The sequence below is a fragment of the Thalassophryne amazonica genome, chromosome 7, assembly GCF_902500255.1.
Source record: "Thalassophryne amazonica chromosome 7, fThaAma1.1, whole genome shotgun sequence".
Lineage (NCBI taxonomy): Eukaryota > Metazoa > Chordata > Actinopteri > Batrachoidiformes > Batrachoididae > Thalassophryne > Thalassophryne amazonica.
This window is the reverse complement of record NC_047109.1, coordinates 35,731,058-35,749,221: the sequence shown is the minus strand read 5'-3', so window position 1 is coordinate 35,749,221 and position 18,164 is coordinate 35,731,058. Positions and strand designations below refer to the sequence as shown.

Genomic DNA, 18,164 nt, shown 5'->3' with positions numbered 1-18,164 from the left:
GTCGTACTGCGGGTGGCCCCGTTTACATTTAGGACAGTTCACCTTCAGTGTGACTAAACAGATCAACTTTTGGTTAAACCACCAGGCTAAATGTACTGTAGTAGCCAAATTCTATCTGATACAGAATATCCAGTGAAATACAGTGCACCGAATTTATACCTACAGTATATCATTTTAAGAATTGTCATATGATCAGTTCAAAGGTTAACATATGAGCTCAGACACAACAGCAGGTTGATGAGAGAATATATTTATTTCAATAAAAACCACCAGCTGAATAATCAGTCTTCTCACGGTATAATCACACACATTCTACGAAACCTATAATGAAACCACATTCGCGTCAATCTGTAATCAATCGAATGAACACAAAAATATCTACAAGTATCATATTTTTAATATATATTTCTTATTCACTTTTTTGCACTTGTGGTGACTTCAATTAAAAAATAAAATATATAAAAGTAAACTGCATACAGCAGTCTGATTTTTTTTTTTAAAGTAAAATTCTACATCAGCAATGTTTGTAAACTGATGTACAGTTTGTATATGGAGTGCCAGGAAACTATCACATGCAAGTGACAGTATACCGGTTAACAGGGACTGTACGCCCGTTATGACGGTCTGCAGTCTTTGGTTTTATCTGCAACACACAGATCAATTAATTATATGAACACTTCTCTTTAGTGGTTGGAATCAGTAACTAATTTAAAAGGGTCTTTTACAGTAACAGCTTCTTCAAACTATTTTACATGATGTGCTATGAAAAGCATAAAGTCCAGACTTGATAGAACGTGAACCTATTTCACAGTGTTAAAGAGCATCAGCATGTTTCTGGCCAAAGCAGCAACAAAGACCAACAAATCTTGTGGTGGTGTGTAATTGTGCAGCTGATTTGTACATATTGACTGAACAGTTGAAGCAGCAGCATTTCACTTCAGTGCTACCAGCCCGGGGCAAGGATAGCCAAGTCAGAAAAGCTTTTCCAAAGGAAAACGGTTGAGAAATGCTGAACATCTTGATGATTGAACATCAACAAACCAAAATTATACCAAGCTGCAAGTTAGCTCACAAAGACATTTTCTGATTCTTAAATTGCTCTTTGGACAGTTGAAGAAGCTTTCCCCAAACAACTCTAATTATTAAACAACACCACCACCAAATCAATACACATAAACTGAAATTTGCGGACGTTGCGCAAGCAGCGACTGGAAATCTTTACAACAATATAAAAAATACCGGACTACTCGCATGTCCAAACCAATAGAGGGGTTCTACAGACCTGCACCTGGGTCAGCCTAAAACATCCCTGGTAATTGCCACAACTAACACCAAGTAACTGAACTTTAACACACAATATTCAAATGTTGTAACCACTCACAAACTGATGTCACACCTATTTAACAACAGCAAGCATATCTGACTGTGTAGTGTTGTATGTAGAATCCGATTGTTCACATTAAAATTACCGTATTTTCTGAAGTGTAAGTAGCACCTGTTATACAAGAGTGTTTCCTGGTTGAGACAATGTTTTTAAGTCACACCTTTTTTCTGTATTATCAGCTGTTTTAGTTGGCATTTTTGTGCAGTTACAGTGCACTTTTTATTATTGCCATTTATTCTTTTATTACTACAGTTTATTTTGTCTGCCATGGGTTGTCAGTGAAAGTCGACTGCCTGGATGGACCACACCCAGGCCGCATAAGCTAGTTCTGGGGACGTAGAAGGTCACCTCGCTGTGGCAGAAGGAGCTGGAGCTTGTGCGGGAGGTGGAGTGCTACCAATTCAATTTGATGGGTCTCGGCTCTGGAACTACTCTCCTTGTTAGTGGTTGGTACTCTACTCTGGAGCTGCCCGGGGTGCGAGGCGCTGCTGGGGGACTTTAATGTACACATGTGCAATGACAGAGACACCTGGAAGAGGCGTGATTTGGAGGAACAGCCTAAAACCGAATGGTTGTTTGTTATTGGACGTTTGTACTAGTCACGGACTGTCCATAACAAACACCATGTTCGAACATAAGGATGCTCATAAGTGTATATGATACCAGAGCACACTAGGCCGAAGGTTGATGATCAATTTTGTGATCGTATCATCTGATCTAAAGCCACATGTTCTGGACACTCAGAAGAAGAGAGGGGCTGAGCTGTCAACTGATCAACATCTGGTGGTGAGTTGGATCAGAAGATGGGGAAGGGCTTTGGACAAATCTGGGAAGCCCAAAAGGATAGTGCGGGTGAACTGGGATAGTCTGGAGGAGCTGACTGTCTGAGAGATCTTCACCTAAATTGCACCAGAGTATAAGACAAAGCACCTCCCAAACTAAAAAAAAAAAAAAAAAAAGACTTACACACTGGAAAATATGGTACATTCACTTAGATTATGTACTTGCAACAAAGTACATGAGAATTTGTTAAATTACAAAATACTAAAGCTTTGCTTTTCAGGAGTATTGTATGGAACGTGTACACCTCTGCTAACAGCTACATTTTTTTAAAATCCAGTGTGCATTTAACAGTGGCTGAACCTACATAAAAGCTATTGTACTGGTGGAGCACTAGAAGCACGTGAAGCTGTTGCAGGCATCTCTACTACGTTTTCTGCAGGTGGCAATAACGGAGGTGTGTGAAGCGTTTTCCTGGGTGCGCTTTATGGTAAGAGTATTTTAATGTGAGTAAAGAGCATAGCTTGACGATATATAGCGCACGGTATAAAATGCATAGTGCAAGTGCATTTGGGGAGTGTCCAACTCCACACAGTATGTAATTAAACAGCAAAGTAAGGTGCAGGGTGCAGTAGGGTTTTATTAAACCACTTAATTAATTAATTTGGGCATAGCAAGGAGAGATTGTCATCCATCATTTCCATTAAGCTCAAGACTTGGGTCAACTAGCAGAGCCTCCAACCAACTGTGGGTTCACGGCCATCCAGCTCCCATCTGAAAAATCTGTACTGGAACACACTGGAAAGACTACAGCAGATGGCCATCCAACATGCATGTTCTGCTCATGTGTAAACTCTCTGTGCCAGTAGGTGGCACTAGTCTTTAGTAGGGGAAACTGTAAGCCACGATGATCTAAACCATATACAAAGCAGCGTTTGCTCACCATTTTTCTGCACTCCCACTAGTCAGACTCTTTATATACTGTACACCGTGTGTGCCCTCTTGACTTTGTTTGTTTGGTTTCATCACTTCCATTTTTCTGCTCGTGCACTGATTTGATAAAAATTGAAGCCATTAAATTACACTCTCTCACCCACAGATGCCAATGCTGATTCAACATGATTCAGCGAAAAAGCCACTAACGACTGACGTTGACAAGTGCAGATGTGCCGACGGTACAGGACACACTGAGCAGACTTGGGTTATCATCTCTGAAAGACATAAGATGGCGGTTTGTTGGCCCAGTGAGCCTTGTTTGGACCTGCTGCACTGTCTTTTACAAAAGACAATCAAGGGAGAGGTTTTCTGGCGAGTTAATGGTTCTGCACAGAGCATCAAGCTATGTGAGTGGAGAGCAATCACTAACGCTGTCTGTGGTGAAGCACAAATGAGAAACTTCCTATTTTTGTTCCAGTAAAGTAAATCCTATATAGGTCCTGAGGCACAGCAGTGCCGGTGCTTATCCCTGGATTCCGTAGCATGAAGTCAGTGAGAGGCAATGACTCTTCCTGGACACGATGGAGGCTACTTCTCCAACCAATTCAGTTTTGTTTTTGTCTTAAACCCAAATTATATAAGGCGTACCTGAATGTTGCACCATAAAAAAAATACCAGAAATACTTTGCCAAAGACCACCAAATACCTGGTCTATAACTGAGTACAGTCGATTTTGCAGGCTGATGATGGCAATACAGCAGCAATGAGCCTGAGCACACCAGGACCAACACATCCGTGGGTACAGAGATGAGGGCAAGTAGATTTGTGATTGAAGATTGTGGGTGTGAAACTGACAACTGCGTCAGCCGGCCTGGTCTTGGCAGACTAGCAGGGCTGAAATACTGCTGAATTACACCTGAAAGCAGCCTCAGGCACTGCTGGCACGTCTTGATGGTGCACTGCAGGACTCAGAGTGTATAGCAGGGGGGCACTGATGGAGTATAGTTCATAGTGATGGTGACCGATGATCAAAGGTTGGATGTACAAGCCAATCCACTGAAGTTGGCCAAAAACCTGAATCACTTTTTTTTTGCGTCACCTTTGCTTGTACAACATACTGTAGCAAACACAAGACTGAATTAAAGTTTAAGATTTTCTACAAAAGTTTCTCCAGAAAGAAGGGACGTTTTGCTTCTACCCACCGTCCTGCCAAAATGTTATGTTCTGTTATGTATGCAAAAAAAATTCACTGATTGCTGTAATTTACACATTAAACTGAGTAACAAAAAGTAAAAGGGGGCGCATACTGGCGACTCTTCAAAGCGATGTCACACCGAAAGACATCAAGCTCCTTACATACTGCAGAAACTAGCGTCTCAGCATGTGAGCACATTAATGCACACATACACAACCTTAAAGCAGGCTTGCACGGATTGGCAAATCACTGAAAAGTGCAGCGTGAGCGTAAACAGCAGCGAGAACAAACTTCAGCCTAGCATCTCAAAGAGGATGAGTATATTCCCATCTTCCTCGTCACAGCCCCGGTTCTCTCCATCTGACTAAAAATACTGGAGTAAGCACCGAGAGCTGACAGAACAGAGCACGGTCTAATCCCGAAGCATGACTATTCTGCTGAAAATCCTGCTCTTCTGCAGGGGCGGGGGAAGTTTGCACTCCGAGCTTTGGTTAAATCCTATTCATCACACAGCATCCCTCTTGACAGACCTGGCAACTCAACCCTGCACCAGACAAGGGCAGGACACTCCACATTGTTGGCATCTATATTTAGTTTGACTTGATAGAAGGTTTGACCCTTTACAGGGCATTTCTGTGCATTTCAAAGTGACTCCGTGGCAGTAAGCTCATGAGAGTGTTACTGAAGATAAAGTCAACTCCATATGTGACGGGGGGAAGCAACAAATCTGTAACACGGACCTGCAGCTGCCCAAAGACAAAGAGAGGCTGTTACTCTGTGCAGCCTGTGCTTGGCGTGGGGCTGCAGGCTTTACCTAAACATCTCACATTTAGAGAACTGAACATGTCGGGCAAGAAATCCCATGGACCAACAGAAGCAGTACTTTGACACAATCATACTATGGCCAATGTGCAGTAATAAAAGGAAAAGGAGGGCCCACCTGCGAGGCAGTCAGTGCACTGAAGCCTAAAATGCAGCTTAACAGCTGAGAGCAGTCAGCTTTCCAAAAAGCCCGCTGCAGGGGAACTAAGAGCTATAATTGTTGTTCTTAAAATAAAAATATGATTGCTTATGAACGCGTCTAAAATGACTGTTTTCTCCATGCACATCGCTCGCCTTCAAAAGGTAACATCAGTGCATTGCTACAAATTCCACTGCAGCAATTACTGTAATAAAAATCCAAAGTTTCATATTCATAACAATACCACAAAGCAAAAGGCAGCATTTGCCGTCAGGTCTGTAAGTATTTGAACAGCGGCAATGATTGTAATTTTGCTTCTACACCACAACGGAGGCGAAATGAAACAATGTGTTTCTAGTGGAGACTATCAGATTTAATTCAAGAGGTTTAATGAAAGTACTGCATTAACCATTTAAGCATTGTAGCTATTTTTATGCACTATGACAGTGCAAAGACACAAGTGAAGGAAGCCACCAAGACGACAATGACAACCCTGAAAGAGTTAAAGGTTTTTGTGGCTGTTATTGGAGAAACTGCATCATGCAACATTTGTTGACTGCTCCACCAGTCATAGCTTCAGCGTGGAGTGGACCAACGGAGAAGTTTGATACAAGAAAACAGATCCAATCTAGACTTAGGTTTGCACAGTCACTCAACACAAAAGCACTGACAGGAAGAAAACAAAATACCTCACTCTCATTCAAAACAATTAGGGAAATATTTTTGTCGCTTAAAAAGTGTGGAACCTATGATTCAAAGTATATTTTATCTGTTATTTAATCACTTCAATTTTGCATAGAGCACCCCCCCCCCCCCCCCCCGGGTTTTTGTGTGGTAAACTGTATTCCAATTTGTATTCTTAATAATCTGAGGTAAAATTAGAGCAATTCTGCTACATATGTCAGAGGTCTCAAACAAGCCTTAAATGATGTCTGAAGCAGAATATCTGTGAAAACTCACCAAATTGTGGGACTTTTGACATCTTGAATATTAAACCTGAAACACATAAATGTTAAAGGCAGATAAAAACTGGTGTTGCTCCAATAATGGTAACTTTATATGAGCATAATTTATATATAATTTGTTTTAAAACAAACAAATGATCTTATTTGATCAAGACCATTTTCAAATCTGATCCTTGAAATTTAAAACCTGGATGAAAAAACATCCTGAATCAAAGCTTCTTTTTTTTTACAGATTTACAGACCACGCAAAAGATGTAACAAATACTGCTGTGCGTAATTCACAATTATTAAGGCTTAAATGAGTCTGCAGCGCAAACTGCACTGGTTCAAACAATCATATTTTAGATAATATTGTCATAACAGATACATCTTCATCACTTACGTTACATAATGGATATTTGGTGTTATTTTGTTGCGGTTATTAAACATTCCAAGGTGTGGTGGGGAATCATATTGTTCTGGCAGCAGAAGTACTACAGCAGAAACACTGCATCTCCCATCTTCACTGAAGAGAACTGTGTTGATCTTCATTACCAAATGGCTCTATTTTGTCAAACCCCTTGAATTAAAGCGAGACATTTACAACATCCTGATGGTTTAATTTTACCTCCTTTGTGATGATGAAAGGAGGCAAAAGAACAATGAATACTTGGAAGGTCAGTGATGTCAGAGCAACAGCGGTCAAAGATAACAGAAGCAAACACTGAAAACATTCACGTGTGAAATGAACAAAAGCTTCCACTTAACATAAGACACACACACACACACACACACATAGGAATGAATCAGTATTATAGTACAGATATTTAAACTGATTACTAATACTACTGTACAGGAATAAAACATACGATTAATGAATTCACAAGAATATATATATATTTTTTTTTTAAGGAAATCAATTAATCCATTGTTGGAGCCTTTTAGTCTGCTATGTTTTTAGTTTATAATTCTATTTGAGAGCAAGTCAACAGAGTTTCTATCCACAAACTGAGCAACACTGACTGCAGTCATGGAGAACCCATGTGGACTTATTAAGTGCGATTTAGTGTGGCTCCCAAAAGGACAAGAGGGTGTTTTGAAGGGGACCACTCCATAGACCAGCACACAGTGCGACTACCACGATCTGATTAGAGCCTTAAATTACTGACTCGCTCTGCAGAATCCGTCAGCTCTCATCTGAACAATGGTGCTGCTTGTTGCCACAGCCTCTGTGGCCGAACGCTAACAGGGAAGAGTATTGTGTGTGCAGGGACCAGCGCTCCTTTGCGATCTGTGTAGTTGTGCTAACCCGGGCAGGTGAGACGACATTTAAGATGAAGTCACAGTTCAATGTCCCAATGTTTCTCCGTCTCTCAGAAACACACAACCTCCTGGACTGCCTCCCCCTTTCTGTTTTGCTCAATGCTTTCCGGCTCCCTTTGGGCACCGCACTGCCTACATTTGTTTGACTTTCATTTACCCTTTCTCCATTACTCCTTGGGTGCACTGCAGTCCTGTGTTTTTATAATCAGCCTTATTTAAGCCCCAACACCACCGGCATCGGTGCTATTCTGGGCTGCCACAGCTGCTAAGGCGTCCCCATCAACGATTTTAGCGCCTCTCCCAGCAGTTAGCTCCGCTCCCCCAATGGAGCCAACAAAGACAGTGCTGGCACCCCTAGAAGTAGCTGACACACACATATCAGTGCGTTCCAGCTTGCGGTGCTGCTGTTTGGCTCCGAGGGTGTATCCTTCTGGTTGAAGACGGTGCGAATCCTCTCCACGCACATGTTGGCAGCCTCCCTGGTCTCCCTGGAGAGGTGCGATAGGCTGAGGAAGCCGTGGGGGAGGTCGTCCACCACACACAGAGTGACAGGCTGGTCTATGCTCCTCAAGCGCTTGGCGAACATCACAGAGTCATCCAGAATGGGGTCTAACGCACACGCCTAAAGAAGAAAAACACAAGAGGAAAAGAGGAAAGAGGCACAGCAATGGTGAAAAGCAAATCAGGACTTCCTTGAGACACACTGAGAATCTTAATTAAAGGATGAAGAAAAGGAAGCAGAGGGGCACCGGCTTCTTTTGCATTCTCGCAGCTGCTCTAAAATCAGTTCCTTAATTTTCATGTCAACACTTTGTTGCCTTTCACCTCATTTTCACTTTCTGACGGCAGAATATCTGCAGCATGTCTGGCTGATTTTGTAGCCATTGTTTACTACATTTAACCACCTTCTCATCCTGTCATGTTCATAAATAAAGATCTGCATGACTTGCTGACTCTTTCAAACTTGTTGAAGAAACCTATAGATTTGCTGCATGTGGCAGATGCAAATAAACGCTGAAAAATATGAGCAGTGTGAATAATTGACAGCCATTTAAAACACCGACTTAGAGGTGAGGCTGGAAGGACAAATCTATCTTTATTATTCAGATCCACACTGTACAGTACGAGCACACTGTGTCACACTGTGAAGCAGTGAGACGAAAAGGACAGAATACACACGCACAGGGCCGCTCTGTCGTCCCTCTGTGCTAACAACAGCACTGCTCTGTTTTCAGAACCTGCTGGCAACATGAAACCTGCTTGGCGTTTGCAATGCATGACAGACACTGCTGTAGGTGCTCATCGCTGATGAATCAGCAGTTTGCAAAAATGTGTGATTACAAATTTTTTGCTGTTGGTCTTTTGTCCACTTTTGTTTCTTTGCATAACAACTGTGAAAGAACTACATACATATGATAAAGACAGTCTGCTCCTTGTAGCAGTGAAGGAGGGCACACAAGCAGTGTAACAGGTTGTTGTACCATGTGGTTGCTGCAGAGAAATCTGGGGTGTCCTGGACACCCTTGTGTGAGAATTGGCAGAGGAAGGCAGATAGTGTTAGATAAAATGTACTGTACAAACATGTTATAATTTATTACATCTGCTCTTTTAAATTCTGCAAACTGTTTCTCTCAGATATTCCCAGATAGATAGCACAGCTGCAGGAGCCAGGTCAGCCTGTTTACGGTTTGACATTTAGCAAGCTTCAGCAAAACCACTCACTCTGTACCTAAGATCGGAATGATTCAGTTGATTGCAAATGTATCTGCACATGACTAATAGCACATGTTGTAACCGTGGACTCATTTAGCCCCCACCCTTATCTTTGTTTTTTTTTACAATAAAAGGGCCTCGCAGAAAATGACAGTTGGAGAACTGCACTTACAAGCTGCCAGCCTCTGCTGTGTCTCCCCTTTGCAAAGCTCACTAAAGACATCTGAACTCTCTGTCTGAGTTCTTTCTTGTATGTCTAGGCGAGGTCAAACCTGACAGATAGCACTCCATCCACTGGGTGTACCAGCTTTATTTTTTTCCCTTTCCTTTAGCTGTGTTCCAATTCGGGGCCACAAAAGCAGAATTCTCTCCAGCTGCCCTGAATTCACTATGGAAGTATGAGTGAATGTGCCGTATGTGCAGGTCTGTATCATGAAGTACAAATGTGTAATGAGCATGTGCACACCTGTGTGCATCTCTGTGGCTGCATATAATATGTGCATGGGCATAAATAGAGTGATTATGTTCAAAATCATTATTTTCCAGAGATCTTTCAATATGCATCCGTATATGTGTGACAATGTAAGGCTATTCTCATTCAGCCATTACAGCTTAAATTAGGGGAGGTGATGATCCACTGGTTAATGCTGCGATTACACATAATGACGGCACGTCACGAATGCCACGAAGTATACATTCTTGGCCGCTGATCACAAATGTGATGATTCGGGGCAGAGGCATCAAGTGTCCTCAGGAACTGTTGCAACCTGTTACCACGCATTACGATTAATGTTAACGTGTTGCTGGAGAATTATCAGGAACCATTACGCACGGTCAAGAATAATGTTCCGCGCTATCGTGTGTAACACCACATCGTTAAGTTCTGTCACGCTGTGAATGAGGCGAATTGTCTCCACACACACACCCCGCATTCATCCATCAGTTGCTGAACAATTCTGATCGCTCCAGTTTGTTCCTCAAAATCCACAGCAGAAGAACTTTGTGACTGCATACTTAATTGGGCTCTGTGCCATGATATGGTACAGAGAGGAGGAAGAGATGGAGAGAACCAGATGTGTGGCTCCACACAGCTCTCGTCTCGCGCGTTTTCCCAAACATCAGGCACATGCAGCAAGTGGAACACCTGTAGGAGCGCGCTGAGGAAGACTGGAACAAGGCTTTTAGCCGACTTGGCGTCACTGTCCTTCAACATACTGCAGCAATGAAACTGAATATGGTGCAGCAGGGTTTAATTGTGTGCATGTCAGAGAAGAACACTGTCACGCTCTATTAAGGATCACCACTAATCAAGACGGATCAACACACTCAGTTGCAACCTCCACTACATGAGGAGAAATGAGGGTGGTGTGTGACATTTGTGGAAGATTTTTTGACAGCCAAAAACATGCTCCACGAAAATCACGCACCAACACCCACTATTAAGCAACCTATTCAGATGGATTAAGTCACGTTAAGAATGTCAGGAATGTGTCAAGAATAACGCAAATATGACATTCCTAACACGTCTTGCCTATGTGTAAACACACCTTAAGCACTGGGCTTGAGACCAGAGGATCCTCAGTTCAAATCCGAGCCTGACCGGAAAATCACTAAGGGCCCTTGGGCAAGGTCCTTAATCCCCTAGTTGCTCCCGGTGTGCTATATAAATGCAGTCCATTTACCATTTAATGTTAGGGAGGTTGCTCCAAGGCTAAACAAAAATCTGCCGGTGTCACTGTTGATCTGTCCTTAGTCTCCATGCAGGTTTGATCTGCATGTTGATTTGGCACAAGTTTTATGCCGGATGCCCTTCCTGACGCAACTCCACATTACACAGAGAAATGCTGCAGGGGTGGGGTTTGAACCACCGGGAACCTTCCGCACTGAAACCAAGCACAAAACCACTTGCAGTTCTCAAAACCTAAATGCCCATGCTGGAAGGTGAGGGAAGCTCCCAAGACACCCATTACAGCTCTAGAGAAGTCTGTGCATCATCCAACTTTTGTCTATTGCATCACCAGTTACACAGCTGAAAAAGAACATGCAAAACTTCAGCTGCAGTTTGCCAAAAGGCAAACAGAGCCTAGATTCAATCTGTTTTACTGTTTAACAATCATTTTTTCCTCTCTCCCTCTATACTGTCCCAACTTTTTGTGCTCCTTGCCTCTGGAACTTTGAAGATCAGGCCAGTTACTTTGATAAGCAGTTTAAATCAAGGTTTCTTCGTTTGGTGAAAAGGAAGCTGGAACTGACTGTTGCTTAGGGACAGTATTCAGTCCATTTGGCACTGACAGCAGTAAAGTCAGTCGACATTATGCTGTTTCCAACTATCACTCACATGACTGTGGAAATATACAACTCAACATAACACCAAACTGAGGAAATATTTTTTTTGCAAAACAACTGAAATCATTGAATTCTCAAATCAAGACTGTGTAAAATCTAAACAACATTCCTGCCCCAATGTTCTGGCAAAACAGTTTGCTTTGTCATAAAGGGAAAGCATCAATATATACATGTTTCCCTTTCTGCTCTCCACTTATGAAGAGATAAAAAACATGAGAGATTACCTGGACCAAATAATATGTTTAAGAGGATGGACACACGAATACTGGTATCATCGTGATAACATCATTAATTTGGGTATCAGGCATGGGTAAAAAAAAAAAAGCTCCGATGCTACTTGAAACTTAAGTTCTTTTAAGAACAGTTCTCTAATGCATGCGCAGAGCAAATAGCAATAGATAAACACTGGTGATGCGCTTCTGGCCCTATAAGGACTTCCCTATTTTCTCTCATGTGTGCGTGCGTGCCTGTGTGTATGTTGGGATGAGGGGGAGGGGGGCAGAACTGGAGGTCTACTATCCTAATCTACATGGCTCTGTTTGTGACAAAGAGGTGAAACTAAACTAGGATGCTCAAAGAAATGAAAACTAGAAGATAGAGTTCTTGGCAAACACCATCTGTGTGTGCTGCTTTAATTTTCTCCAGGCTAACTATGGGTGCTGTAAGCCTCTCTGATGTAAGTGATGCGTTTCACTACAACTGACACGACGCTTTACTGCAGAGTGTTTCCTGTTGAATAATGCAGTGAATAACATTTTCTTCACCCTTCTTCCCTTAATAAGGCAGAATTTAAATTTATTTTCACCTTCACTGATGAAGCACCATTTGTAATTTCTCACATTCCCATGATTGGTGAAACTTCTGTATGAATAAATTCATAACTTACCAAACTTAAACCCTAAAATAAAATGATGGTTACAACCTAATTTAGAAAAATGTGGTGTTTGTAGTGAGTGATCACCAGTGACAAGTCTGACCTTCCAAGACTTAAATCTACAACAGTGAGGGTCACAATGTGGATTCATATTTGGAAATAAAGAAGGAATGCCACAGGCAATTATTTCCTGGCCCCCAGTTTGTCAGTTTGAGATCTCTGGTGTAAGGCAATAAAAAAGCCCAGGTCTAAGTGTTAGAACAGTGTGCAAAAATGCCCAAAGTCAACTCAACTCCACAATCTTCAAACTGATCTTCACACAATATTCACTTTATTCAGGAAGTCAGGGTGGGCAGCTCCATTTTGTCAAGCAACTTCTGGTTTGCCAATGTATCTGATGATTAGCTACGTGGGAACACAGTACGCTAGAAGTGTCCAAACAAGAGCAGCATTAATTGTTCAGTTTGTGGGTGCCACAACAACTGGAAGAAGAGGAAACTATCGCTTTCAGAACAATGTTTTGAACATGGAAAGGAGAGATCTGAGTGCTGTCGACCAGCATTTAACTTGTTCCCTCCTCCATCAAAAGACAGGGTGCTGGCTAAAGGCGCTGAATTTGAAAAATCCACCCAAACGTCCCTATGGCTGTTCTTTTCATTTTGTGGAGAAAAAACCCACACCACTGGATCCTTACCAAGAGAAATGGTTGGGATACAACGCTCCGCTGAAGAAGCCACGGCGGATGCTAGTGAGATCACATGGGTAGGCCATGTTTATAGCATTAGCTGCTTTCTAATTTACTCATTTTCTGACGTTTGATACAACCAAGCACTGCATGAAATAACACCATACGTATATTGCCATTATGTAATCTTGGCATTATGGTGGTACTACTTGTCGGGTAGTATTTTAACTTGATTCAAGGAGGTATTGATAGGCATCTGTGCTTTTCTATTTCCTCATAGCCAAACCATCCATGCCGAGTGACAACACAAAGTAGTTAAAAATACTGGCATACATAATTGACGGCCACTTTTTCATGTCATCTTCCCACTCTGTTATGACCCGTAGGTGAGCCAGAGTCATTCCCTTTGAGCTTTTCAAAAAGGTTACTGCTTCTACACATGTAATGACTTCCATTTTTCTACAACCCCTGGCAAAAATTATGGAATCACCGGCCTCGGAGGATGTTCATTCAGTTGTTTAATTTTGTAGAAAAAAAAAGCAGATCACAGACATGACACAAAACTAAAGTCATTTCAAATGGCAACTTTCTGGCTTTAAGAAACACTATAAGAAATCAGGAAAACAAATTGTGGCAGTCAGTAACGGTTACTTTTTTAGACCAAGCAGAGGGGAAAAAAATATGAAATAACTCAATTCTGAGGAAAAAATTATGGAATCATGAAAAACAAAAGAACGCTCCAACACATCACTAGTATTTTGTTGCACCACCTCTGGCTTTTATAACAGCTTGCAGTCTCTGAGGCATGGACTTAATGAGTGACAAACAGTACTCTTCATCAATCTGGCTCCAACTTTCTCTGATTGCTGTTGCCAGATCAGCTTTGCAGGTTGGAGCCTTGTCATGGACCATTTTCTTCAACTTCCACCAAAGATTTTCAATTGAAAAATGATTTCATCATTCCCAAACATCCTTTCAATTGATGGGATAAGAAAAGTGTCCAAAATATCAACGTCAACTTGTGCATTTATTGATGATGTAATGACAACCCCAGTGCCTTTACCTGACATGCAGCCCCATATCATCAATGACTGTGGAAATTTACATGTTCTCTTCAGGCAGTCATCTTTATAAATCTCATTGGAACGGCACCAAACAAAAGTTCCAGCATCATCACCTTGCCCAATGCAGATTCGAGATTCATCACTGAATATGACTTTCATCCAGTCATCCACAGTCCATGATTGCTTTTTCTTAGCCCATTGTAACCTTGTTTTTTCTGTTTAGGTGTTAATGATGGCTTTCGTTTAGCTTTTCTGTATGTAAATCCCATTTCCTTTAGGCGGTTTCTTACAGTTCGGTCACAGACGTTGACTCCAGTTTCCTCCCATTCGTTCCTCATTTGTTTTGTTGTGCATTTTCGATTGTTGAGACATATTGCTTTAAGTTTTCTGTCTTGACGCTTTGATGTCTTCCTTGGTCTACCAGTATGTTTGCCTTTAACAACCTTCCCATGTTGTTTGTATTTGGTCCAGAGTTAGACACAGCTGACTGTGAACAACCAACATCTTTTGCAACATTGTGTGATGATTTACCCTCTTAAGAGTTTGATAATCCTCTCCTTTGTTTCAACTGACATCTCTCGTGTTGGAGCCATGATTCATGTCAGTCCACTTGGTGCAACAGCTCTCCAGGGTGTGATCACTCCTTTTTAGATGCAGACTAACGAGCAGATCTGATTTGATGCAGGTGTTAGTTTTGGGGATGAAAATTTACAGGGTGATTCCATAATTTATTCCTCAGAATTGAGTGATTCCATATTTTTTTCCCTCTGCTTGATCTAAAAAAGTAACCGTTACTAACTGCCACAATTTTTTTTCCTGATTTCTTATAGTGTTTCTTAAAGCCAGAAAGTTGCCATTTGAAATGACTTTAGTTTTGTGTCATGTCTGTGATCTGCTTTTTTTCTACAAAATTAAACAACTGAATGAACATCCTCCGAGGCCGGTGATTCCATAATTATTGCCAGGGGTTGTATACTGAAAACACCGTTCAGCAGAAGTCCTAAGCCAAAACGGAAATGCCTCTGTTATAAAAGTGGGTGGGGCTGAATAAGGTGAATAATGTAGAGGCTCTTTTTGATACATACCACTATATGTACAGGTGGGAGACCCTTTAGCAGGCTATCAGGAGCCAGCAGGGGGGAGCAGTAAGGATCCTTCAGCAAAGGGGAGCTTGAAACCTTCATTTCAGATGGCTGCTCCGCACGCAGAGGTTCAAACCCCAGGGGAAACTCTCTGGAGGGTTCCAGCTCCAACCCATCTTCTCCAACAGTTGGTGGTATGGCCACAGAAGGCAAGTCAGTTGACATAGAGGTTTCAGCCTCCTGAGAAAGGAAGAAATGTACATCCTCTGGCTGTGTAAAGAAAAAGCAAAGCAATTATCAATTATCACTGAATCATATTCATGAAAATGGTAAAAGACAAACTAAAGCAAACTTTGTTTAAAATATATCTGCATTATGGTGAAAAAAATCTTACATATGAGTAAAAAAGAATTTAAAAGAGTAAATTCTTAAAGCAGAGGTTGCAAAAATTTTAAAAACTTCTAAATATCAGAATTTTGATAAACCGTGCTCAGTGTTACCACCCTTTATGTTTAAACCTAAACTCTCATGAAAAAACATGCAATAGTTTTATAAGATCATGCTGATCGATTTATTATTTGGTGATATTATCCCCTTTTTGTTATTAACTACATCTGGGACTGAGGGTGGTCCTATACTCTGCACATGTCCTTTTCAGGGATTGATGGCAGAAATGGTGATACAGCCAAAGACTTCAACAAACTTCACATGGGAAAAGCAGACCTCTTGTTTCTACATTCCACGGGTGTAACTCAGCTGCTACCTTCCACTGGGGGGCAGCACAAGTTATGAAGGGTATTGGGAAAGCCATGTGGATCCTTGTAACTAAAATATACACCAATGACCAGTAAGGGTCTTGTGTCTGAAAAGTGGTGATTGGTGTTGAAGGGTGTGTCCACTGCACAGCAGGGCACAGGTCCAAACCTCAGGCAGCTCATGCTAGTCTGTACTGGGAACATGGGGCAACTTGGAAAGTTCTGCATTGCAGCAATAGTGCTATCCATGGTCAGCACACCAAGAAATATCCAGATTGCATAGGGTGAAAGGTCTGGATCCTCCAGCAGCCACTGTACTAAGAGTGGCAGTTGCTGTGGAAGACCGGCTCATTTCAATGGTGTCAAATATCAGACGCATCAATGAACATATTTAGAGGCACAGACTTGGGCATTTTGTTTGAGTGTCTTGTCTATTGCCTCAGTCTGCAGAGGCTGCAAATTACTGGATCAGGGTTTCAGCATCCAGTGGCAATGGTGAAAATGATGTTCTAATATATAGTGAAGAGGACAGATGATGTTCATGTGGTTAGATGCTGGGCATTCGAGCAGAACTGTAGGGTTTAATGAAATGCTCAGTCTGTAAAATGTGATCACAAACTTTCTGTATCTTATCTAACTACTGTTTGCTCAATGTCCCAGGCTTAATCTGGCAAGACTTCAAGATCTAACTGTTTTGCAGGACTTTGCATGGAATTTGGGTGGACTTGTAAATGTGGACACAACAAATTACCTGAATTCAATGTGGGAGTTCTTTTGTGGCAAGACCTTAAAAGCAGTCAAACATAGCACTGAAGTCCCAGATGTTGACAAGATGAGGTGTTTCATCTTTGAAGGCACGCTGAACATAATCCAGAGGTGTTCTAGTGCACTGCTTGAAAATGTGGACTGTGATAACACTGAGGGTGGATAAGGAGGCATTTATTCAAGCAACATGCGACCATCTGTGGTTTAGTGACCCTGGGCCTGCTGACAGAGTAATTGAGACACTGTGCTACTCCAAACGGACACCTCATTCTATTTTTGTCATGGCAAATGATGGTGTGTCCTGACACATGATTCTGCTGTACTGCCTCATTGGGCTGGCTTCTTTAGGTCGTTATATATGGCTGATCCTCCTGGCAGAATAGGCATAAAGTCATCTGTGAACCACTGAATCTCAATTAGACTGCACAATTGGGGCAAAAGCTGAGGTTGGGAAAACTGCAGAGATCTGTGGTATTGGGGCTGAACGTCTACAGGCAGCTAGAGATGCTCTTCTGGTGGCAATGTAAACAGTCTTTGCTTACATTTGGGATACTGGTATCATCTCAACAGACTAGAAGGGACACCTGCCATCCCTCTCTGTAAAAGAGATCAGATGGATTTCAAAAACAAATGAGCCATTAAAGTCTTTACCGGGCAACATACTTGAATTGAACCATCATTATTAAAAGGAAGCAACTGCTTCCCCCTCACTGAGAAGAGCAGTTCATGCCCAAGAACTCATCCATCAAACACATCCTAACTCTACGACTTCTTACTGAATGTAACCATGAATAGTGGCAGTGTTTCTTTTAAGTCTGTGTTTTCACAAAGTGGTTGATTCTGCTGATTGGGCTACTTTGTGGGACAGTCTAAGAACTGTGTGATCCTCAGTAAGTGGTTGGATATCAGTGATCCTCTGTACACAGGTTCTTTAAGCACTGTTTGGATTGGGGGCAGCAGCACAAAGATATTTGTGATGCTAATATTGTATATAATATAATATTAAAAATTGTATATTCCTATTAGTATGAGCCAGTTGTGACTTATGTAAGAGTGATATAGCCCCAGGAGGTACACTCACTCATCAAATATCCCTTGCTGCCAAGTGCTGGTTTGATCACAATGGTAGATAAATTAGGACCACTGAAGTATACATTTTGAACATAAATTACAATAACCAATACTTTGTTCAGTAAAATATGCAGAACTTAGATGGTTTTGGTGAAAACTAATCATGCTGAAATTCGGCCAGGATGACATAGAACTGCACTCCATCCAGTTGTGTGTGCAATAGTGAAGACCAGAGTGGGATATAAAAAGTGGTCAGATTATAAACGTGTCTGTATTTATTTATTTT

General features: G+C 41.7%; 1 protein-coding gene across 1 annotated transcript in view; it reads right to left on the bottom strand.

Moving 5' to 3' along the window:
* Positions 1-234: 234 nt before the first annotated feature.
* The window catches only part of lipeb (lipase, hormone-sensitive b), a 90,738-nt gene continuing 72,808 nt past the window's right edge, over positions 235-18,164 (bottom strand). The window contains 3 exon segments of the mRNA XM_034174011.1: positions 235-7,933; positions 7,936-8,145; positions 15,291-15,557. Of these exon segments, the coding sequence (XP_034029902.1) occupies positions 7,739-7,933; positions 7,936-8,145; positions 15,291-15,557 (672 nt within the window). The 3' untranslated portion in view covers positions 235-7,738.